This window comes from Bos indicus, chromosome 16, assembly GCF_029378745.1.
Source record: "Bos indicus isolate NIAB-ARS_2022 breed Sahiwal x Tharparkar chromosome 16, NIAB-ARS_B.indTharparkar_mat_pri_1.0, whole genome shotgun sequence".
NCBI lineage: Eukaryota > Metazoa > Chordata > Mammalia > Artiodactyla > Bovidae > Bos > Bos indicus.
In genome coordinates, this window is record NC_091775.1 from 29013997 (window position 1) to 29038173 (window position 24177).

General features: G+C 37.9%; 1 protein-coding gene across 9 annotated transcripts in view; it reads left to right on the forward strand.

Annotated features, from left to right (window-relative positions):
* The window catches only part of DNAH14 (dynein axonemal heavy chain 14), a 378420-nt gene that overhangs the window by 54159 nt on the left and 300084 nt on the right, over positions 1-24177 (forward strand). For 7 of the 9 annotated variants that reach the window (XM_070768034.1, XM_070768039.1, XM_070768038.1 and 4 more), the window contains exons 8-10: positions 268-330; positions 9517-9655; positions 14866-14997. In XM_070768034.1, the coding sequence (XP_070624135.1) occupies positions 268-330; positions 9517-9655; positions 14866-14997 (334 nt within the window). Of the gene's footprint in view, positions 1-267; positions 331-9516; positions 9656-14865; positions 14998-24177 lie in introns of those variants that run through there. The other 2 variants (XM_070768035.1, XM_070768041.1) reach the window with 2 other exon arrangements.

A 24177-nucleotide genomic window follows, 5' to 3' on the forward strand; every position in this document is an offset into this window, starting at 1 on the left:
TTACAGATTTTATACTTATTTGAATATTGGAACTAAATTAATTATGTATCTATGGGAAGTTTAATAACTTAATTTGCTTTGTGCTCTGTATTCTATTGATAGGTTGGGAAAAAGGTGATACGGTTTAATATTTCCTTTAGGTAGCTCAGGATGAATGAAACGTTTTCTAGGGAATTTTCTAGTATTACTAAGACTTTACTAAATTATTCATCTATTTTGTTAGTACTGATGTATGAATATAGAATTAAGAAGTGTTTTTCTTTTCAGAATTAATAAATTATTTGTTACTTGGAAACTGACCGTTAAAAGAATTAAGACTGATAAGAGCAGGTAAGTCTATGAAATACAATTATAAAAATTTTGAGAGGAAGCCTTATTTGAAATATGTAGTATGCAAATAGATATACATGAATTTTAACTCAGTGATTAAAAAGTCATATTCTATACCCCTTATGATTAAATTTAATCTATGTCATTTTTAAAAGACTATTATAATATTATATATATTTAACATAAAATGTGTTACTATATATATAAATATAGTCAGTTCAGTTCAGTTGCTCATTTGTGTCCAGCTCTTTGTGACCCCATGGACTGCAGCACGCCAGGCTTCTGTGTTCATCACCAATTCCCTGAGCTTTCACATTTCAAAAATCGTGTCCGTTGAGTCAGTGATGCCATCCAATCATCTCATCCTCTGTTGTCCCCTTCTCCTCCAGCCTTCGATCTTTCCAAGCATCAGGGTCTTTTTCAGTGAGTTGGTTCTTCGCATCAGGTGGCCAAAGTATTGGAGTTTTAGCTTCAGCATCAGTCCTTCCAATGAATATTCAGGACTGAGTTCCTTTAGGATGGTCTGGTTGGATCTCCTTTCAGTCCAAGGGACTCTGAAGAGTCTTCTCCAACACCACAGTACAAAAGCATCAATTCTTCAGCATCCAGCTTTCTTTATGGTCCAACTCTTACATCCATACATGACTACTAGAAAAACCAAAGGTTTGACTATACAGACCTTTATCAGTAAACTAATGTCTCTGCTTTTTAATATACTGTCTAGTACATATATATACCACAGCTTCTTTATCCATTTATCTGTCAGTGGACATCTAGGTTGCTTCCATGTTATAGCTATTATTAATAGTGCTGCAGTGAACATTGGGGTACATGTGTCTTTTTCAGTTTTGGTTTCCTCAGGGTATATGCCTAGTAGTGGGATTGCTGGGTCATATGGTGGTTTTATTCCTTTTAAGAAATCTCCAAACCATCTTCCATAGTGGCTGTATCAATTCCCACTGGCAATGCAAGAGGGTTCCCTCTTCTCCAGACCCTCTCTTGCATTTATTGTTTGTAGACTTTTTGATGATGGCCATTCTGACTGGTATGAGGTAGTATCTCACAGCCGTTTTGATATGCATTTCTCTAGTAATGAGTGATGTTGTGCTAGCATCTTTTCATGTGTTTGTTAGCCATCTATGTATCTTCTTTAGAGAAATGTCTGTTTAGGTCTTTTTCCCTAAAAAGGATTGGATTGGGTTGTTTGTTTTTCTGATATTGAGTTACATGAGATGCTTGTATATTTTGGAAATTAATTCTTTGTCAGTTGTTTCCTTTGCTATTACTTCCTCCCATTCTGAGGGTTGTCTTTTCACCTTGTAGTTTCCTTTGCTTTGCAAAAACTTTTAAGTTTAATTAGGTCTCATCTGTTTATATTTGCCTTTATTTCCATTACTCTAGGAGGTTGGTCATAGAAGATCTTGCTTTGATTTATTTCATCGAGTGTTCTGCCTATGTTTTCCTCTTAAGAGTTTTATAGTTTCTGGTCTTACATTCAGGTCTTTAATCCATTTTGAATTTATCTTTGTGTATAGCATTAGGAAGTATTCTAATTTTATAGTAAGCTAATTTCCTATAGCTTTTCAGTTTTCATATAGTTTTTCACAGTAGGTGAACTGTGAAATTCCACATATTCAAGCTGGTTTTAGAAAAGGCAGAGGAACCAGAGATCAAATTGCCAACATCCGCTGGATCATCGAAAAAGCAAGAGAGTTTCAGAAAAACATATGCTTTATTGACCATGCCAAAGCCTTTGACTGTGTGGGTCACAGCAAACTGTAGAAAATTCTGAAAGAGATGGGAATACCAGACCACCTGACCTGCCGCCTGAGAAATCTTTATGCAGGCCAGGAAGCAACAGTTAGAACTGGACATGGAACAACAGACTGGTTTCAAATAGGGAAAGGAGTACGTCAAGGCTGTATATTGTCACCCTGCTTATTTAACTTACATGCAGAGTACATAGTGAGAAACACTAGGCTGGATGAAGCACAAGTTGGAATCAAGATTGCTAGGAGAAATATCAATAACCTCAGATATGCAAATGACACCACCCTTGTGGCAGAAAGTGAAGAGGAACTCAAAAGCCTCTTGATGAAAGTGCAAGAGGAGACTGGAAAAGTTGGCTTAAAGCTCAACATTCAGAAAACGAAGATCATGGCATCTGGTCCCATCACTTCATGGCAAATACATGGGGAAACAGTGAAAATAGTCAGAGACTTTATTTTGGGAGGCTCCAAAATCACTGCAGATGGTGACTGCAGCCATGAAATTAAAAGATGCTTGCTTCTTGGAAGAAAAGTTATGACCAACCTAGACAGCATATTAAAAAGCAGTGACAGTACTTTGCCAACAAAGGTCAGTCTAGTCACAGCTATGGTTTTTCCAATAGTCATGTATGGATGTGAGAGTTGGACTATAAAGAAAGCTGAGCACTGAAGAATTGATGCTTTTGAATTGTGGTGTTGAGGAAGACTCTTGAGAGTCCCTTGGACTGCAATGAGATCCAACCAGTCCATCCTAAAGGAACTCAGTCCTGAATATTCATTGGAAGGACTGATGTTGTAGCTGAAATTCCAGTACTTTGGCCGCCTGATTAGAACTGACTCATTTGAAAAGATCCTGATGCTGGGAAAGATTGAAGGTGGGAGGAAAAGGGGATAACAGAGAATGAGATGGTTGGATGGCATCACCGACTCAATGGACATGAGTTTGAGTAAACTCCGGGAGTTGGTGATGGACAGGGAGGCCTGGTGTGCTGCTGTCCATGGGGTTGTAAAGAGTCGGACATGACTGAGTGACTGAACTGAACTGAAATGATGCACAGTATCATGTCATCTTCAAACTGGTCATTTATTTTTGACTGTGCTGGGTCTTCATTGCTGTGCATAGGTTTTCTCTAGTTGCAGTGAGTGGGGGCTATTTTCTTGTTGCTCTATGCAGGCTTCTCATTGCGGTGGCTTCTCATTGCAGACCACAGGCTCTAGATATGTGGGCTTCAGTAATTGTGGTACAAAGGCTTAGTTGTGCTGCAGCATGTGGAATCGTCCCAGACCAGGGATTGAACCTGTGTCCCCTGCATTGGCAGGTGGATTCTTTACTATGCTGCCAGAGAAACCCTCACTTGAGCTAAGTTTTGCCTCCAGGAAGGGAAATGATTAAATCATCCAAGATAGATGACAGTTAATTCTATATTACAGCCAGATTTTCTTGTTGCTGTTAAACTTTTACTTTGAGATAATTATGATGAAAATACAGTTGTAAGAATTTATATAGAGCAATCTCATGTGCCTTTCTCACCATCTTCCCCTGGTGGTAATATCTTTCAAAGATATAGTATGACCAGGATAATGACAGTAGTAAAATCAAGATACAGAACATTTCTGTATCTTTCATGTTGTCTTTTAATCCTTTAATAGCTATACTCTCTTCCTTCTCACTCCCACTCTCAACCTGTGGCAAGCACTAATCTCTTTATGATTTCTGTAATTTTGTCCTTTGATAGAATGTAATATAAGTGAAATTATGCATTATATAACCATTGGGATTGATTTTTCATGTAGCATAACTCTCTGGAGATTCATCCAGGTTGTTGCATATATTAATCATTTATTTTTACTGCTGGGTAACAGTCCATGGTTAGGATGTACCACAGTTTGTCTCTCTTGAAGCACACCTGCATGTTACCCAGCCTTTGCTTAATACAGATAAAGCTGCTATATAAACATGCATAAACAGGTTTTTGTGTGAACATAAGTTTTCATTTTTCTGGGGTAAATCACCACAAGTGCACTTACTGGGTCTTACTATAATTGCATGTTTAATTTTTAAAGAAACTACCAAGACATTCCAGAGTGATTATGCCTTTTTTTCCATTCCCACACAATGTATTAGTAATTCAGTTTCTCCACATTCTTACTACCATTTGAAGTTGTTGCTATTTTCTATTTTAGACATTTTAGTAGGTGTGTAATAATATCTTATTGTGGTTTTAGTCTGCATTCCCCTAATGACTGATATTTAGTGTCTTCATTTGCTTATTTTCCATCTGATTCTCTTCTTTGGTAAAATGTCTTTTCATGTCTTTTGTACATTTTCTAATTGAATTGTTTGCCTTCATACTGTTGCATTTTAAGAATTCTTTTTATATTCTGGCTATGAGTTCTTTGACAGATACATGGTTATAAATATTTTCTCCTAATCTTTGGCTTATCCTTTTTAAAATTTAAGAATGTCTATTTAGCATCTACTGCATGCCAGGTATTAGGCTAATAATTAACTTGCTTCTTCAAACCATAGAGAAACTATTTGACCTCCCTGCTTTGCTGAGCTAGGTGAACTTTTCTTTTCATTGGATGATAATTACTTTACAACGCTGTGTTAATTCTGCTGTACAACAATGCGAATCAGCTATCAGTATACATATGTCGCCTCCCTCTTGAGCCTCTCTCCTACCCAACTCACCATCCCAGCCCTCTAGGTCATCACAGAGCACTGAGCTAAGTTTCCTGTGCTGTATAGGTGCTTCCCACAACTATTTTACACGTGGTATATGTCAATGATACTGTCTCAATTTGTCTCATCCTTTCTTTCCCCCACTGTGTCTAGAGATTCACTCTCTATGTGGGTGACTCTGTTCCTGCCCAGCAAAGGTTCATCAATACCATTTTTCTACATTTCGTATATATGCTTTAATATATGGTATTTGTTTTTCTCTTTCTGACCTACTTCACTCTGTTTGACAGGTTCTAGGTTCATCTGCCTCATGACAACTAACTCAGATTCATTCATTTTTATGGCTAGGTAATATTCCATTGTATATGTATACCAAAACTTCTTTATGCATTAATCTGTCAACAGACATATAGGTTGCTTCCATGTCATGGCTATTGTAAATAGTGCTGCTGTGAACATTGGGACATTCTTGTTGCTCTTCACTCACTAAGCCATATCCAGCTCTTTGCAACCCCATGGACTACAACATGCCAGGCTCCTCTGTCCTCCATCATCTCCTGGAGTTTACTTAAATTCATGTCCATTGAGTCAGTGATGCTGTCTAACGATCTCATCCTCTGCTGCTCTCTTCTCCTTTTGCCTTCAGTCTTTCCCAGTGTCAGGGCCTTTTCCAATGAGTCAGCTCTTCGCAACAGGTGACCAAAGTATTGGAGCTTCAGCTTCAGCAACAGTCCTTCCAATGAATATTCAGGGATGATTTCCTTTAGGATTGACTGGTTTGATCTCCTTGCAGTCCAAGGGACTCTCAAGAGTCTTCTCCTGCACCACAGTTCAAAAGCATCAGTTCCTTGGTGCTGAGCCTTCTTTATGGTCCAACTCTCACATCTGTACATGACTACTGGATAAACCAATGCTTTGACTATATGGACCTTTGTTGGCAAAATAATGTCTCTGCTTTTTAACAAGCTGTCTAGGTTTGTTGTAGCTTTCCTTCCAGGGAGCAGACTTCTTTAAGTTTCATGGCTACAGTCACCATCTGCAATGATTTTGGAGCCCAAGAAAATAAAATCGATTACTGCTTCCACTTTTGTGTCTTTTTGCATTATAGTTTTCTCGTGGTATTTATGGACTTTAATGTGCAGACCTGGGCTTTTACTCAACTCCTCCTCCTTGTTAAAGTGACAGTCTTTGCTTCAGGGATGACTGGAGCAAAAAGTGAGGATGAGAAGTTGGAAGAAAGGGGATTTGTTGCTGGGTATTAGTTTCTTGTAGATAGCATATAGTTAGGTCACTTTTTTTTATTTTTTATTTTCTTTACTTTACAATATTGTATTGGTTTTGCCATACATCAACATGCATCCTCCACAGATGTACATGTGTTCCCCATCCTGAACCCCCCTCCCACCTCCCTCCCCATACCATCCCTCATGGTCATCCCAGTGCACCAGCCCCAAGCTTCCTGTATCCTACATCGAACCTGGACTGGTGATTCGTTTCTTATATGATATTATACATGTTTTAATGCCATTCTCCCAAATCATCCCCCCCTCCCTCTCCCACAGAGTCCCAAAGACTGTTCTATACGTCTGTGTCTCTTTTGCTGTCTCGCATACAGGGTTGTCATTACTATCTTTCTAAATTCCATATATATGCGTTAGTATATTGTATTGGTGTTTTTCTTTCTGGCTTACTTCACTCTGTATAATAGGCTCCAGTTTCATCCACCTCATCAGAACTGATTCAAATGTATTCTTTCTAATGGCTGAGTAATACTCCATTGTGTATATGTACCACAGCTTTCTTACCCATTCATCTGCTGATGGACATCTAGGTTGCTTCCCTGTCCTGGCTATTATAAACAGTGCTGTGATGAACATTGGGGTACATGTGTCTCTTTCAATTCTGGTTTCCTCGGTGTGTATGCCCAGCAGTGGGATTGCTAAATTCATCTACCAATCTCTGTCTTTAATTGGTATATTTAGACCATTTGCAGTTCATTATTTGTATCTTAGGGCTTCAGTTTGCCATTTTGTTTTTTGGTTTCTGTTTGCTCTGTGTTTTCATTTTGTCTGTTTTTTCCTTCCTGCCTTCTTGGAGACTACTTGAACACTTTTTAGAATTCCTTTTAGGGTTATCTATAGTATCATTGTATCTTTTTGTGTACTTAAGTAACAGAAGTGTGACTTTGATGTGTCTTGGTGTGGATTTATGTATCTTTATTCTTCATTGGGTTTCCCTGGCTTCTTAAATCTCTGTTTTTGTGTCTTTTGACAAACTTGGCAAATTTTCTTTTTTAAAAGAAATTTTAATTTATTTATTTTTGAATTGAAGGATAATTGCTTTACAGAATTGTGTTGGTTTCTGCCAAACATCAACATGAATCAGCTATAGGTATACATATGTCCCCTCCCCATCTCAACCCTCTTGGTTGTTGCAGAGCCTCAGGCAAACTTGGCAAATTTTCATTCATTATTCCTTGAAGTATTCCTGTCATTTTTATTCTCCTTTTAAGACTGCAGACACAAATGCTACATATTTTTTTTTTTTATAGTCCCAATGATCCCTGAGGTTCTGTTCATTTTTCTCAGTCTATTTTTTTCTCTTGTTTAGATTGGATAATTTCTATTTTCTGTCTTCCAGTTCACTGATTTCTCTGTTCACTTCATTCTGCTGTTGAACCAATCTAATGAGTTTTTTCCTTAGTCATTATATTTTTCAACTCTAAAATTTCTATTTGGTTCTCCTTTATGTTTTCTGTTTCTTTAATGTGTGTGTATGACTTTCTGTTTCTTTGCTTTTTACCACCCAGTGAAGATAAAAGTCCCAGCTCTCTACTCAGCTTCTTCTGAAAACCTTCCATGGGGGCCCTAGAGGTGCCTCATTGAATCTTGCCAAGGATGGAACTCTAGGTTCTCCACTTCACCTTTTTTTCCTATGGTATTTGTCTAAATTAGAATGGTTATTCTTTTAAAAGTTTTCTGTCTTGACAGACTGTTCCTTCCTGTTCTTTTAGACAGCAGGCTTTTTTCTATACCTGTTGGCATTTCCAGGTTTCTGGTTTGTTCAGCTCCAAATCTAGGATGTATGAGGCAAAAGGAAATCCAGGAAACTTAGCACCATGTCATTCCTAGTAAGTTTTTCTTCTCTTTTCTACCTTACAGTGTCTTTTGGTTGATTTATATATAACGTGCAGAGTTTTTAGTGTACTTATTTAGCTGGAATAACAGTGAAATGTACACCTACTCTATTTTCCTAGAAGCCAGGACCTGGATTTTAATAGACTTCTGTCATATATTTTCTAATACTATGTTGTGTGTGAGTAAAATTTTGGAGAATGTATTTAGTTTTCTGCTACAACAGAATGAAATTTGTTAGTGATTTCCTCATAACATCTATACTTGAATAATTAATTGATACATTTTTTGTCAGACTTCACCATTACAACTCTAAATTTGTTCCCATTTTCCATTTCTTATTTTTATAAGGCACCCCCTGTTTATTTATACCTGTGCTAACATATAAAAACAAAATTGAATACATTTTTATAGGAAAAAAGAAAGCTTTAAACATTTAATGCTGAGTAATATGAGTTCATTACTATCTGAATTTTGATCATCATTCTTTTGTTAATAAATACCAAGATTGGGTTTGCTTTTTGTGACCTTTCTTTTTCTGGGATATGCCACTTGTTTTTAGTTTGACATCTTCCTTTTTATACTAGATGCTTAGAGGAATGTCAATTAACAAATTCTTTTACATCCAAGAATAGTTCCATGTTATATAAAGCCTATATAATTTGAGGAGACCTTCTTTAAGATAAATTGCAAGGCTTTGAAAGAGGTGGTGTAAATAAAAAGAGCCCATGAAGCTTAAGCTTCACCAGCTTCATGGTATATAAAGCTTTCACTTGTAAAATGGAAAGATGAGAAAGAACTAATTGTATATTGTATATTCATATATATATGAAGAATCAGTGAAGGGCAAAGGCCCCCCTATTCTCTACACACTTGCTCAGGACAGTTTGCTTTTCTCAATCCAGTTTTTTTAAATTAATTAATTTATTTTAATTGGAGGCTAATTGCTTTACAATATTGTGTTGGTTTTTGCCATACATTGACATGAATCAGCCATGGGTGTACAGTTTTTAAGGAGCATTATCTCTTCCATTCTGCTCTTTTCCAATTCTGTCCTGTTCTTTGCAGAATTGTTAGCAGTGATTTGTCTCATCTTTGTGACTGTGATCAGATCAGTAGAAAAGGCAGAAAAAAGAAAAGCGACCAACTTCTCTATTTTAAGATATGGTGGTTGGAGAATTTAAGAAACATTATCCAAATGGTCGCTAATCTAGTTAATTTTTTTCCCTGTCATTAGACAAAAACTAAATTGAGGAAATTTATTTAAATTTAATAAATACAGGAATATAATTCTTTTTGTGTATCATTGCCTAATGTATCATTGCAAAATTTTTAGAACTCAGTGGCAGTTATCACTTGTTTCCCCTTCTGTTTTGTTCTTATCACACCCAGTCCCAAAATCTTGCCTTCAATATTATCAGCCAAACCAAACCAGTAATGCTTACTAATCTTTATCAATATTATTTAAATTATGGTACATGTAATACATATTGAATATTAACTGTAGGCATATGAAACAAACCATACTAATTAACTCTAAATTGATTTTATTCATTTCAAATGAGAGATAAGTCTGTGGCAATTTTTAAACTTTCAGGTCACTTTTGTATCGCAGTCTATTTTTTGCTGATGAGTTATTTCAAGGCTGTTTGCTTTATATAAAGGGACTTTGTGAAGATGCAGTTAGTCTCAAAAAAGGTGATGAAGATAATTCAAATGCCATATGCCTTGTAAAGGTAGGTAGAAGTATCTTACCATTAGATAATGTTGGTGTATAGAAAGTAGGAAAAACAAATATAATTTTAAATGGAAGAAATTCAAACTTCTCAATCCATAGTAAACCAGCCCTATGCATGACTAATGTTCTAAAATACCTACAAAGAACATTATTCCACTCAATTTTAACAGTTAACAATAATCTTTAAATTAATAATTAAGGGGAAAAGTTTCTTCCTTACAAAAAACCTAAGCCTGTTATGAGGCCCTTTCTTATAACAAAAACTCTAACATGTAATATGTTTATAAATAATCAATTATCTGTAATACATAATTGATAGTTATCAGCTGTTCTCTTATTATAGCTTGTCAAGACATTGTAATAAGTTGCTACTTACAGTGTTTGGTTAAATTTATGTGTTCTCTTGTTACACAGTTCTGTAAAGGGTGACTTCTTAATGAATGATTTGATTTATATAGTAGAGTTCTTTCAAAGAAATTAAGTACACAGACCTGTAAATTTTACATATTTAACTGAGCAGGATTCCAGCATCTTTTACTTCACTTACCCACTGTGTAAGGGAGAAGAGTAAAATAGTCATCTAGTCTTAGAGAAATAGTTGAAAGGGCTTGAACAAGTTATAAACTTGACAGTCAGTGCAAAAATTGTGTGAACTATACACATGTAATAAGATTAACACTTGCAAATGAACAGCTTATTTTTAGAATCTATTATGTATAGTGACTGACACATAGTAGGTGCTCAATGAATAGTCCCTGAGTGAGTAAATAAATCAAAGAATTAGTCAAGAAATGTTACCAAACTCAGATCCAGTTGCTTGGCCCTTGAAAGTCAATAACCAAGAGAGAGGCAGGTGTTGGTGGAAAGCAAGGTTGATTTTGATCAGAATGTCAGCAATCTGGGGAAATGGTGGACTTAATGTCCCTAGAAACCTTCTCTGAAGATCCTGCTTGGACATGAATGTTTTCAAAGGGAAAAGGGGAGGTAATCTCAGTTAATCACTGAGATGGGAGTTGTAGTTTCGCCACCACCCCTTGTTGTACAAACTTGTTTTATTTCTTGTGATCTTTTCTTAGATGCTATCTTGTTTATACAGTTTGTTCACACAGTTTGTTCTTGAGATTACTGAAGGAGAAGCTAGGGAATTAATAATAATTAGTTGGCCAGATCTCTTCTGGTCATATGTTAGTTAATCCTTCTTCATTTCTACTTATTTGGTCTATAGAAAGAACAAATAGGTTAGGTCAGATATTGAAAAGTATATTTGAGCTGGAGATGAGCAGAGCACAGGGGTGCCTGATTTAAGGTTAGTTACAGTATAGCTTTGATAAAGTGATGAGACAGAAGGGATTTCCTGATGAGAGTGGTTTCCTGCAAGGAGATGCTTACAGAAATATTAGTTAATTACTACAGATGAAATATCATTTGTATAGTTATAGTAATAATACTATTGTTTCAAAAGGATTAAATTCAAGTTAAATATTTCACAGAGGAGTATTTTTAATATGGTTTTAATGCAAGAGGAAACAGTTGGACAGCTATAATATTACATTGTTTTATGAATAAATGAGTGACAGAATTTATCAGTTAACTTATTGATGGGTGGTAAGGCAAAGGAGATGTTAGAATATCTCTGATATCTATGACTAAAGTGCTAATAGATGGTAATGCTAACAGAGTGACCCAGAGGGGTTATTAGAGATCTTAAGTCATGTTAGCTTCCCCCTGGAACATGAAGCAGAAGGGAACAAACCTTTCCAGACAATATATAATATGTGTTAGTTATCTATTATATGCAAAATGCAAAGGAGATGGATACAGAGTAAAAGACAAAGCATTGCTTTGTTTAATCTGCTTATAGTTTATTGTGCTCAGTTGCTCAGTCTTGTCAGACTCTCTGCCACCCCCTGAACTGTAGCCAGCCAGGCTCTTCTATCTGTGGAATTATCCTGACAAGAAACCTGGAGTGGGTTGTCATTTCCTGCTCCAGGGGAATCTTCCCAACATAGGGACTGAACCTGTGTCTCCTGCGGCTCCTGCATTGGCAGGCAGATTCTTTACCACTGAGCCACCTGGGAAGCCCTATAGTTTATTAAAAGAGATAATTCTTTACATATAAAAATGATAACTAATTCTAATCATTCTAGCTAATCAGTTAGCAAAATATAAGACAAGGAATTTTGGTTGCAAATAATATTTGTAAAATAGTCATACCACAGAAATTCAGAGGAAGTAGATATTAACCATTTTTAGAGATAAGGTTGAGGCATGCTTTGTGAAGGAAAGATATTATAACTAGGCTATGCTGGACTTGAATAACCAGAGAGGAAGGGAATAGGGCAGTTAAGTAAGGGATATGAATCTGTGTAAAATATTCAGTGCATGTTTGATTTGAAAGTTACATTGAGTCTTAAACATCAGATCAAGAACAGCAGCATAAGGGAAAAGTAGGAACTGAACCTGCCTTTAAGGCAGGGATGCTTCTAGTGGGGATTGTGAGGACATTTTGCAAGAATGGGAATTTCTAAGACTGGAGAAGCCAGGATCAGATGGAAGAAGAACAGAGATTCATAGACTGAGAACTGAGCCTGGCTCAGGAATTCGAAGATGGCCAGTTGTGCACTAGGTCTAAGGGACTACACAAAGCTGGGGATGCAGATTGCAACGAGGATTGACAATGAGGAGGGAAGGAGAATAAAGCAAGGTTAAGAATGCATATGATGGGATTGTTTAGAAGTTAATGCCATGAATGGAGTTTACAAGTGTGCCAGAATACACTGCTGGAATGCAAGCATATCTTTGTTGACTGAAAAAAACTGTATAGCCTAAAAGTTGAGACTGTTTTATTTGGCAAACTTTTTGAGAAATTAAGCAGAGGAGGCAGTCTGTCAGGTATATCTGAGGGACTGCTTTGAAGGGGTAAGGGAGGAGCCAGAGTATATAGGGGATCTTGCAATGAGAACCAGGTAGTTGGAAACACAAAAGATTATTATTATCTAAATACATCTCAGGTTAATGAATTTAGTGCTTCTCTGTGTATGGGAAGATGCAAGAGTCTGGGCCCATTGAAATCATTCCTTTGATATGCACCTTAACAATCTAGGGCTAGTATCCTGCTTGTCTCCATCCTGAATCCCCTCAGGGTGCACAGTTGAGGGTGGCTGGATGGAGGAGCCTGGTGGGCTGCAGTCCATGGGGTCACTAAGAGTCAGATACGACTGAGCGACTTTACTTTCACTTTTCACTTTCATGCATTGGAGAAGAAAATGGCAACCCACTCCAGTGTTCTTGCCTGGAGAATCCCAGGGACGGGGGAGCCTGGTGGGCTGCCATCTGTGGGGTTGCACAGAGTTGGACACGACTGAAGTGACTTAGCAGCAGCAGCAGCAGCAGCTACTGACTTGATGGCCGCAATATCCTGTTTCATAATATGGCAGATGACATTCCGTTCACACCTTTAAAGGGACTGAAATGTTTACAAGTAGAAGGAAAACATGGAGAAGGAAATGGCAACCCACTCCAGTGTTTTTGCCTGGAGAATCCCAGGGACGGGGGAGCCTGGTGGGCTGCCATCTATGGGTTGCACAAAGTCGGACACAACTGAAGCGACTTAGCAGCAGCAGCAGAAGGGAAAGAACACACATGAATCATTTTATCTAAAACTTCACTTTCAAATGACAAACTAAATCCTAGATTGTGACATGTGCAAGACCACAGAACCAGCTGAAGAGTGTTGGGATTTTTTATTATGTTTTCTGTATAAGAACGATTGTGCTTTATTGGACACTGTTTTGAGTGCTTAATAAAATTGTAAAATTTTGTGACTCATCCCTTTTTGGGGAGGGTGAAGTGAGTGGCGCTAGTAATTTACATTTTTAACAAGCCAGGTGATTTCTGTGCAGAGTAAACTTTTAGAACTATTCATAAATAAAAACTTGAAAGTTTCTGAAATTAATGTGATAGTGATTTACAAGTGATTTACAAGTGATTTACAAGTAATTTACAAGATTTACAAGAATAATTGAAACCAAGGAGATGTAGAATTATAAAGATCAGTTACTGTAGTACGGGAATAATGCAGGCGAAGTAATAAGGACTTCAGTAGGCAGTGAGGTCAGAAAGGAAGGAAGATTTTTGAGACATTATACTGGAAACTTGGGCAAACTCTGAGACAGGGTGAGGGACAGAGAGGCCTGGCCTACTGTAGTCCATGGGGTTACAAAGAGTGGGACACAACTTGGTGACTAAACAACAACAACGAAACTGGAAAAATCAGGACCTGGTAACCATATGTGAGACCAGGAGAGGAAGAGCACAAAGAATTAATACAAAATTTGAATGCCAGAGCATTCCATTTTTTGTTTTTGGAAGCATATATTTATAAGGTATTACACTGGAGTGGGTTGCCATTTCCTTCTCCAATGCATGAAAGTGAAAAGTGAAAGGGAAGTCGCTCAGTCATGTCTGACTCTTAGCGACCCCATGGAGTGCAGCCTACAAGGCTCCTCTGCCCATGGGATTTTCCAGGCAAGAGTACTGGAGTGGGGTGCCATTGCCTTCTCCGATAACTAGGGATAAAGATGTCCATATATTTGTTGATGAAAATGTATTTTGGAAAGAGAATTAACATAATGTGGGAAAAATAAAATACTGAAAAGAGGAAGAACGATGGAATATACACAAATAGGTGAAAATTATATGTATGTATTACTAGAGGAGTTCAGCAGCACAGTTGATGGAAATTTCTCCATGCAGGATTCTGAATAAATTCAGAATGTAATTTACTTTATTTAAATTATTTAATTTTAGTCTCTCTATCCTACATCTAGTGTTCATATTTTTAAGTTTTACAGATAATGGGAGCTCCAAAGATAAAAGCAATTCCTAAGATTGTCAATTGCCCTGAATTCATAGATATTTCATAAACATATCAACTTCTGAATTTTTCTGCTTTAGTTTAAAAGTTAACTAAAGCTAACTAGAATTTAACAATTAAAATGATGCGTTTTTCTGTCTTCTTTAAAGGTTTGCTTAGATTGAGTAATAGTGTTTAAATTTGAATAATATATAAGGCATATATGATATATATAAAACAGTATAAAATATGCTATTCTTTATGATATGAAGCAGTGACCAAGATATTTTATTTTCTTTTTTTTTAAATGAATTTTGACTTTCAACACTGAACATTTACTATCATTTAATTAGCTGGATAAGTTTCGAACATATTCTCTACATGAATTTTGTGAAGAACAGTTACATCAGGCTACTCAGGCATTGAAACAACTTGAAGATGTCAGGGATAAAGCAATTTCAGAAATAAAACTTACAATTTTAAAGGTAATTCTTTGATTATATCCTCTCTGTTTATCAGTTTTATGTATCAACTAAAACTATTGCTCCAAATTGCATTCCTGGAAAAAGTGTTAGAAATGGACAGAGGGACAAACGTAGTTAATTAGCCAACCAACTAGTACTGTGAATTTACTATATGTAAGATTTTTCAAGGTGCTGTGTAGAATGCAAACACACACACACAAATGTATGTATATGTATTTTGTATTTATATACCTTCAATATGCTTACACTCTAATTTGAGCTGATATATAAAAGGAAACATTCTTTGTTACAAAGTTCACAGTGGGTACAAGATAAAACCTCATATTCAAGAGAAATAAAGCTAGGTAAAACAAAACTTCCCCAAGGATTTAATAAAGAGGATTTGATAATATAATAACAGTGTCCTCAAAGCATTCTTACTCAGTGTGTTGTGACTCATTTCATAGGATTATTTTATGTAGCTTCCCTGTATAGTTAATGACAGTGCATGAAATCATAATTCACAAAGTGCAATTCAGTAAGGAACTGATGCGATATCATCTAGTTATAGAACTTACTACCTCTGCTGCTTTGGCTGAATTTGAGGCTCTGGAGGAATTGGTGAACTAGGTCTCTCTCAAAAATTTTTAAATATTATTTTTCTGAATTGAACTTTTGATAGATATGGGGTAGCAGTAACTTAAAGGCTTTATGTATTGACAGGAAGATGAAGTGGACCTGTTTTCTGTCAGTGAACAAAAGCTTCTTATTCCTTATCTTATTCCTCATAGTCCCCCTAACCTCCCCAAGCCCAGTCATATGAAGACAGATGGGAACAATTTGGCCAAGGGTAGCATAAATCAAAAAGGGATTAATAAAAATATTACTGAGATGTGACTGAGATGCTCGTAAAATATTGTTCTTGTTCAGTTGCACAGTCACGTCTGACTCTTTGTGACCCAATGGACTACAGCACGCCAGGTTTCCCTGTCCTTCACCATCTCCTGGAGATTGCTCAAACTCAAGTCCATTGAGTCAGTAATGGCATTCAACCATCTCATCCTCTGTCATTCCCTTCTCTTGCCTTCAGTCTTTCTCAGCATCAGGGTCTTTTCTAATGAGTCAGCTTTTCGCATCAGGTGGCCAAAGTATTGGAGCTTCAGGTTCAGCATCAGTCCTTCCAGTGAATAATCAGATTTGATTTCTTTTAGGATTGACTGGTTGGATCTCCTTGCAGTCCAAGGGACTCTCAAGAGTCTTCTCCAACACCGCAGTTCAAAAGCATCAATTCTTCGGTGCTCAGCTTTCTTTATGATCCACCTCTCATTTCCATAACATGACTCTTGGAAAAAGCATAGCTTTGACTAAACAGACCTTTGTCAGTAAAGTAACATCTCTGCTTTTTAATATGCTATCTAGATTGGTCATAGCCTTTCTTCCAAGGAACAAGCTGGTCTCTCACTGGTTCCATTGTTTCCCCATGTATTTGCCGTGAAGTGATGGGACCGGATGCCATGATCTTCATTTTTGAATGTTGAGTTTCAAGCCAGCTTTTTCACTCTCCTCTTTCACTTGCATCAAGAGGCTCTTTAGTTCCTCTTCGCTTCTGCCTTAAGGGTGGTGGTATATGCATATCTGAGGTTACTGACATTTCTTCCAGCAGTCTTGATTCCAGCTTGTGCTTCATCCAGCCTGGCATTTTGCATGATGTAGTCTGCATATAAGTTAAGTAAGCAGGGTGACAATATACAGCCTTGATGTACTCCTTTCCCTATTTGGAACCAGTCCATTGTTCTACGTCCAGTTCTAACTGTTGTTTCTTAACCTGAGTACAGGTTTCTCAGGAGGCAGATAAGGTAGTCTGGTATTCCCATCTCTTTAAGAATAGTCCAGTTAGTTGTGATCCATACAGTCAAAGGCTTTAGTGTAGTCAATGAAGCAGAAGTAGAATTTTTCTAGAATTCTCTTGCTTGTTCTATGATCCAGAGGATGTTGGCAATTTGATCTGGTTCCTCTGCCTTTTCTAAATCCAGCTTGAATATCTGGAGTTCTTGGTTCATATACTGTTGAAGCCTGGCTTGGAGAATTTTGAGCATTACTTTGCTAGTGTGTGAAATGAGTGAAATTGTGTGGTAGTTTGAGGATGGGAAGGAAAACTTTTCCAGTCCTGTGGCCCCTGCTGAGTTTTCCAAATTTGCTGGCATATTGAATGCAGCACTTTCACAGCATCATCTTTAAGGATTTGAAGTAGCTCAGCTGGAATTCCATCACCTCCACTAGCTTTGTTCGTAGTAGTGCTTCCTCAGACCCACTTGACTTCACGCTCCAGGATGTCTGGCTCTAGGTGAGTGATCCTACCATCGTGGTTATCTGAAATATTACTCATATTGTGTCTCCTTTTCTCTCATTCAGCATCACTTGGATTTGGCCATAAATATTGGTTAAGATATTTTCACTTAAATCAATTTCAGATAAGAACCTACTAGACTTACTGCTAGCTCTGTTTTAGAAATTCACCAAACTTATTTACTCCATGGAAGTATGTAGACTTAATAAAGATGAGAACATCATAAAACTGAGAATGTGTCCAAATAAAAAAATTGTGAACTAACATTGGAAACGAAAGTATCAATAAAGCATATTTTTTCTTTTTTTCCATTAGATATTATTTCTCAGAGGCTTAAGCCCTACTGTGACACAGCTCTTTAATCTGGGTAATAGACCACTGAGTTACTGGGTTCCTTGTGGCTACATCAGTCAGAGAATTTTCCCTATTTCTCAGTTTCCAGAATGAATGTCAGTTGTCAGTTCCTGGGAGCACTATAAAAGCTTCTCAAGTGAATCTAAAGTAGAGCTAGATTGAAAAACATTCTTCTGGTCAATGTTTGGGACAGCCTAGCTCTGGGAAAATATACCACAGGTATCAGTTCAGTTCAGTTCAGTCGCTCAGTCGTTTCCGACTCTTTGCAACCCCGTGAATCGCAGCACGCCAGGCCTCCCTGTCCATCACCAACTACCGGAGTTCACTCAGACTCACGTCCATCGAGTCAGTGATGCCATCCAGCCATCTCATCCTCTGTCGTCCCCTTCTCTTCCTGCCCCCAATCCCTCCCAGCATCAGAGTCTTTTCCAATGAGTCAACCCTTCGCATGAGGTGGCCAAAATACTGGAGTTTCAGCTTTAGCATCATTCCTTCCAAAGAAATCCCAGGGCTGATATCCTTTAGCATGGACTGGTTGGATCTCCTTGCAGTCCAAGGGACTCTCAAGAGTCTTCTTCAACACCACAGTTCAAAAGCATCAATTCTTTGGCGCTCAGCCTTCTTCACAATCCAACTCTCACATCCATACATGACCACAGGAAAAACCATAGCCTTGACTAGATGAACCTTTGTTGGCAAAGTAATATCTCTGCTTTTGAATATGCTATCTAGGTTGGTCATAACTTTCCTTCCAAGGAGGAAGCATCTTTTAATTTCATAGCTGCGGTCACCATCTGCAGTGACTTTGGAGCCCACAAAAATAAAGTCTGACACTGTTTCCACTGTTTCCCCATCTAATTCCCATGAAGTGATGGGACCAGATGCCATGATCTTCGTTTTCTGAATGTTGAGCTTTAAGCCAACTTTTTCACTCTCCTCTTTCACTTTCATCAAGAGGCTTTTAGGTCCTCTTCACTTTCTGCCATAAGGGTGGTGTCATCTGCATATCTGAGGTTGTTGATATTTCCCCTGGCAATCTTGATTCCAGCTTGTGCTTCTTCCAGTCCAGCATTTCTCATGATGTACTCTGCATATAAGTTAAATAAGCAGGGTGACAATATACAGCCTTGACATACCTCTTTTCCTATTTGGAACCAGTCTGTTGTTCCACGTCCAGTTCTACCTGTTGCTTCCTGACCTGCATACAGATTTCTCAAGAGGCAGTTCATGTGGTCTGGTATTCCCATCTCTTTCAGAATTTTCCACAGTTTATTGTGATCCACACAGTCAAAGGCTTTGGCCTAGTCAGTAAAGCAGAAATATATGTTTTTCTGGAACTCTCTTTCTTTTTCCATGATCCAGCGGATGTTGGTAATTTGATCTCTGGTTCCTCTGCCTTTTTTAAAACCAGCTTGACACAAGTATAGAACTAATGAAATGGAAATGGATAGTCACTATCAGTGATGTAAATAACCTAGAGCCAATATTGAGATATGTCTAACTTAAAGTATACCTTGTGATGATAGGGAATAGGTTAACCCCTCAGAGGCCAGCATTTCCATTAGCCTCACCAATACTCAATAAAAGACCAGCATTACTAGGCCTATCACAGTTTACTTTTGTACTGATATAGTTATTAAACCATTTAAAGCTAATTTGATATCAATACTAAAAATCTTTGTTTTGAATCGTTAATATACTCAGTTTCACCGTTTTACCAATAAAAAATTCAGGCATTATGCACATTAAGTTTTCAAAGCATTGAAAAGATAAACTTTGTAATAAAAACATAATCTGTTAGTAAAGTTAGTATTCCATTTGTCAGATCCAGTGTGGCTGTGCCTGTAATTGGTGTAGAAATTACCCTATTTTTTTGTCCAGTTTCTTCAAGCAGCTGTTGCAACCATTGTGTCAATAAAGAACTCATTTTTATGGCTGGCTTTGCCCAGTACCAAGAGGGAACTGCTTAGGTTAGAAGAGCTTCTCTGGCCAGGATAGGAATGTAGTGAGCAGCCAGCTCCCCAGACTTTTGGGTCACCCCACAAAGAAAAGCTATGACCAACATACACAGCATATTAAAAAGCAGAGACATTACTTTGCCAACAAAGGTGCATGTAATCAAAGCTGTGGTTTTACCAGTAGTCATGTATGGATGTGAGAGTTGGACTATAAAGAAAGCTGAGTGCCAAAGAATTGATGCTTTTGAACTGTGGTGATGGAGAAGACTCTTGAGAGCCCCTTGGACAGCAAGGAGATCAAACTAGTCCATCCTAAAGGAAATCAGTCCTGAATATTCATTGGAAGGACTGATGCTGAAGCTGAAGCTCCAATACTTTGGCCACCTGATGTGAAGAACTGGCTCATTTGAAAAGACCCTGATGCTGGGAAAGATTGAAGGTGGAAGGAGAATGGGATGACAGAGGATGAGATGGTTAGATGGCATCACCGACTCAATGGGCATGAGTTTGAGTAGACTGCGGGAGTTGGTGATGGACAGGGAGGCCTGGCATACTGCAGTCCATAGGGTTGCAAAGAGTTGGATACGACTGAATGATTGAACTGACTGACATAAGTTCTCATTGTGACTTCACCCAACCAAACCAGCAAAGCTGAGAAGTACAGAGATTGCAAGAAGAAGGTTATTGATGCTAAGAAGCACTATTTTGGAGTCCCCACTCCAGCCTCTTAGCACCAAGGGAGTATTTGCCCATCAGTAGGCCAACACCAGATGAGACCACCTGCACCTAGATCTGACCCAGCTGGTACTCACCAATGGTATCAAAGCAGGGCCTAGCAGCCAAGAGGGTTGGGGTCAGCACCACCTACTAACGCACCCATGTAGTCAGCCCCAGCACAGCAGAAGGGCCCATGCAGCCCACATTGGGGCACATCTAAAGCATATAGCTTTGGTGACCACAGGGGAGTGTGCTGCTACACCCAACAGAATATTTCCTATGTACGCATACTTCTCCAAGATTGGGAAATGTAACCCATCTACCTAGTACACAGAAGAAAACATATAGAATCAGGCAAACTGAGGAAACAGAGGAATATAGTCCAGACAAAAGAACAAGACAAACCCTAGAAGAACTAAGTGAAGTGGAGATAAGCAGTGTACCTGATAAAGAGTTCACGGTAATGATCAAAAAGATACTCAAAGAATTCATGATAAGGATGGATGAACATACTGAGACATTTAACAAAGACTCAGAAAATATAAAGAAGTGCCAAACAGAGCTGAAGAATAACATAGCTGAAATAAAAAAAATATACTCAATCAACAGTACAGTAAATGATACAGATAAATGGATCAGCACCTGGAAGAAAAGAGTAGTGGTAGTCACCCAAACAAAACAGAAAAAAGAATTTCACACAATGAGGATCATTTGAGAGACCTCTGGTCAAAATCAGCCAATATTAACATTCCCATTTTTGGGGTCCCAGAAAGAGAGAGAGAGAAGCAAGACGAGAGATAGGGGCAGAAAGCTTATTTAAAAGAAATGCCAATAACGTCCCCAGTCTGCAGAGGTTTTTGCATATCCAAGTTCATGAAACTCATAGGTTATCAAACAAAATCAACCTAGATTATTTCCAGGATTCATAATAAAGCCATCCAAATTCAAAGAATATTAGCATCAAGAAAAAAACATAGCGTGTAACTTACAAGGGAACTACCACATAAGGCTAGTAGCAGATTTCTAAGCAGGAACTTTATAGGTCTGGTGAGTCGGAGGACATAGTCAAAATGCTCTGTCTAGTGCTTCTTTATATTTTCTGATTCTTTGTTAAATGTCAAGAACTTCATCAATTGATAATCCATTCCTTCAGAGAGTCAACCAGTACTCAAAACAGTTTCCAAATTGGTAAATAGCTCACCACAAACAGTGATAGTGCAAAGAAATAGAGGAAAGCAGTAGAATGGGAAAGGCTAGAGATCTCTTCAAGAAAATTACAGATACCAGGGGAACATTTCGTGCAAAGATGGGTTCAGTAAAAGACAGAAATGGTATGGACCTAACAGAAGCAGAAGATATTAAGAAGAGGTGGCAAGAATACACAGAAGAACTGTACAAAAAAGATCTTCATGACCCAGATAATCACGATGGTGTGATCACTCAGCTAGAGCCAGACATCCTGGAATGTGAAGTCAAGTGGACCTTAGGAAGCATCACTATGAACAAAGCTAGTGGAGGTGACGGAATTCTGGTTGAGGTATTTCAAATCCTGACAGATGATGCTGTGAAAGTGCTGTACTCAATATGCCAGCAAATTTGGAAAACTCAGCAATGGCCACAAGACTGGAAAAGGTTAGTTTCATTCCAATTCCAAAGAAAGGCAATGCCAAAGAATGCTCAAACTACAACACGGTTGCACTCATCTCACACTCTAGTAAAGTAATGCTCAAAATTCTCCAAGCCAGGCTTCAACAGTACATGAACTGTGAAATTCCAGATGTTCAAGCTGGATTTAAAAAAGGCAAAGGAACCAGAGATCAAATTGCCAACATGCATTGGATCATCGAAAAAGCAAGATAGTTCCAGAAAACATCTACTTCTGCTTTATTGACTATGCCAAAGCCTTTGATTGTGTGGATCACAGCAAACTGTGGAAAATTCTGAAAGAGATAGGAATACAAGAGCACCTGACCTGCCTCTTGAGAAATCTGTATGCAGGTCAGAAAGCAACAGAACAGGACATGGAACAACAGACTGGTTCAAATAGGAAAAGGAGTACATCAAGGCTGTATATTGTCACCCTGCTTATTTAACTTATATGCAGAGTACATCATGAGAAATGCTGGGCTGGAAGAAGCACAAGCTGGAATCAAGATTGCTGGGAGAAATAGCAATAACCTCAGATATGCAGATGACACCACCCTTATGGCAGAAAGCAAAGAAGAACTAAAGAGCCTCTTGATGAAAATGAAAGAGGAGAGTGAAAAAGTTGGCTTAAAGTTCAGCATTTAAAAACAAAGATCATGGCATCTGGTCCCATCACTTCATGGCAAATAGATGGGGAAATAGTGGAAACAGTCAGAGACTTTAGTTTTTTGGGCTCCAGAATCACTGCAGAAGGTGACAGCAGCCATGAAATTAAAAGACACCTGCTCCTTGGAAGAAAAGCTATGACCAACCTAAACAGCATATTCAAAAGCAGAGACATTACTTTGCCAACAAAGGTCTGTCTAGTCAAGGCTATGGTTTTTCCAGTAGTCATGTATGGATGTGAGAGATGGACTATTAAGAATGCAGAGTGCAGAACAATTGATGCTTTTAAACTGTGGTGTTGAAGAAGACTCTTGAGAGTCTTGGACTGCAAGGAGATCCAGCCAGTCCATCCTAAAGGAAATCAGTCCTGAATATTCATTGCAAGGACTGTTGTTGAAGCTGAAACTCCAATACTTTGGCCACCTGATTGGAAGAACTGACTCACTGGAAAAGATTCTGATGCTGGGAAAGATTGAAGGCAGGAGGAGAAGGGGATGGCAGAGGATGAGATGGTTAGATGGCATCACCGACTCAATGGCATGAGTTTGAGTAGACTGCGGGAGTTGGTAATGGGCAGGGAGGCCTGGTGTGCTGCAATCCATGGGGTCGCACACAACTGGACATGACTGAGTGACTAAACTGAACTGAATTAATTTTTTAAAAGAAAAAAATACTGAAGTGAAACATAAAGAGAGGCAATATAAAAAGCTAATGCAATTATGGTTTTAAAAATTAGGGTACAAGTTGAAAACTTACCAAGAAGTTAAATACCAGTCTAGCAAAAATATAGAAAGCATGAATGACCAATAAAAGAACAAAACTTTCAAGTATTTTTAGAATTTTAAAGGTTCATCAGTCATAAAAAGAAATCTGTCTAAAAGGAACCATTTGGAATAACTTTAGAATTATTTTTAGTAGCGTAATTTAGAAATGTTTGGTGGTATTCGTAGTACTGATGCCACCCTGTATTTTTGATCAAACATGCCATTCTTTAATAAACTACTAAGTCAGTTGTCTTTAGATATAATTATCTGAATAAAACTCTAAGGTTAGATTTGATGAATTCAGAGTTTTTCTTAATTCTGTATTATTTATTAGCATGTATGTAATACGTAATTGCTTGTAGGCATTTTTTTAAGTCTTGTTGCTGTAGCCTAGCATAGGGGCGGCAGCGTTGGACTGGGTCTTAGGACGTCTTGTATTCAGATTTGACTGTCTTCTACTGGTAGCTCAGTGTATTTGAGGAGGGCCCCTCTATCTAGGAACGTGTTGATATTCATTTGTATATACTTCCTGTTTGAGTTCCATAGACATATCTGCTTATCAGTGAGACACCAAACTTCATGGATTTCATAACACATGAGATGTTTTCTTTTTCTCTGACATTTAAATGCAGTGTAAGCAGAAAGTGAAGTTTTAATGAAAGTTGTTGATAATATTTAGTTCAGTGTTATTCAGACTAATGAAAATACTGTAAGTTAGAAATCATGCATATTATTATAGGAAATCATC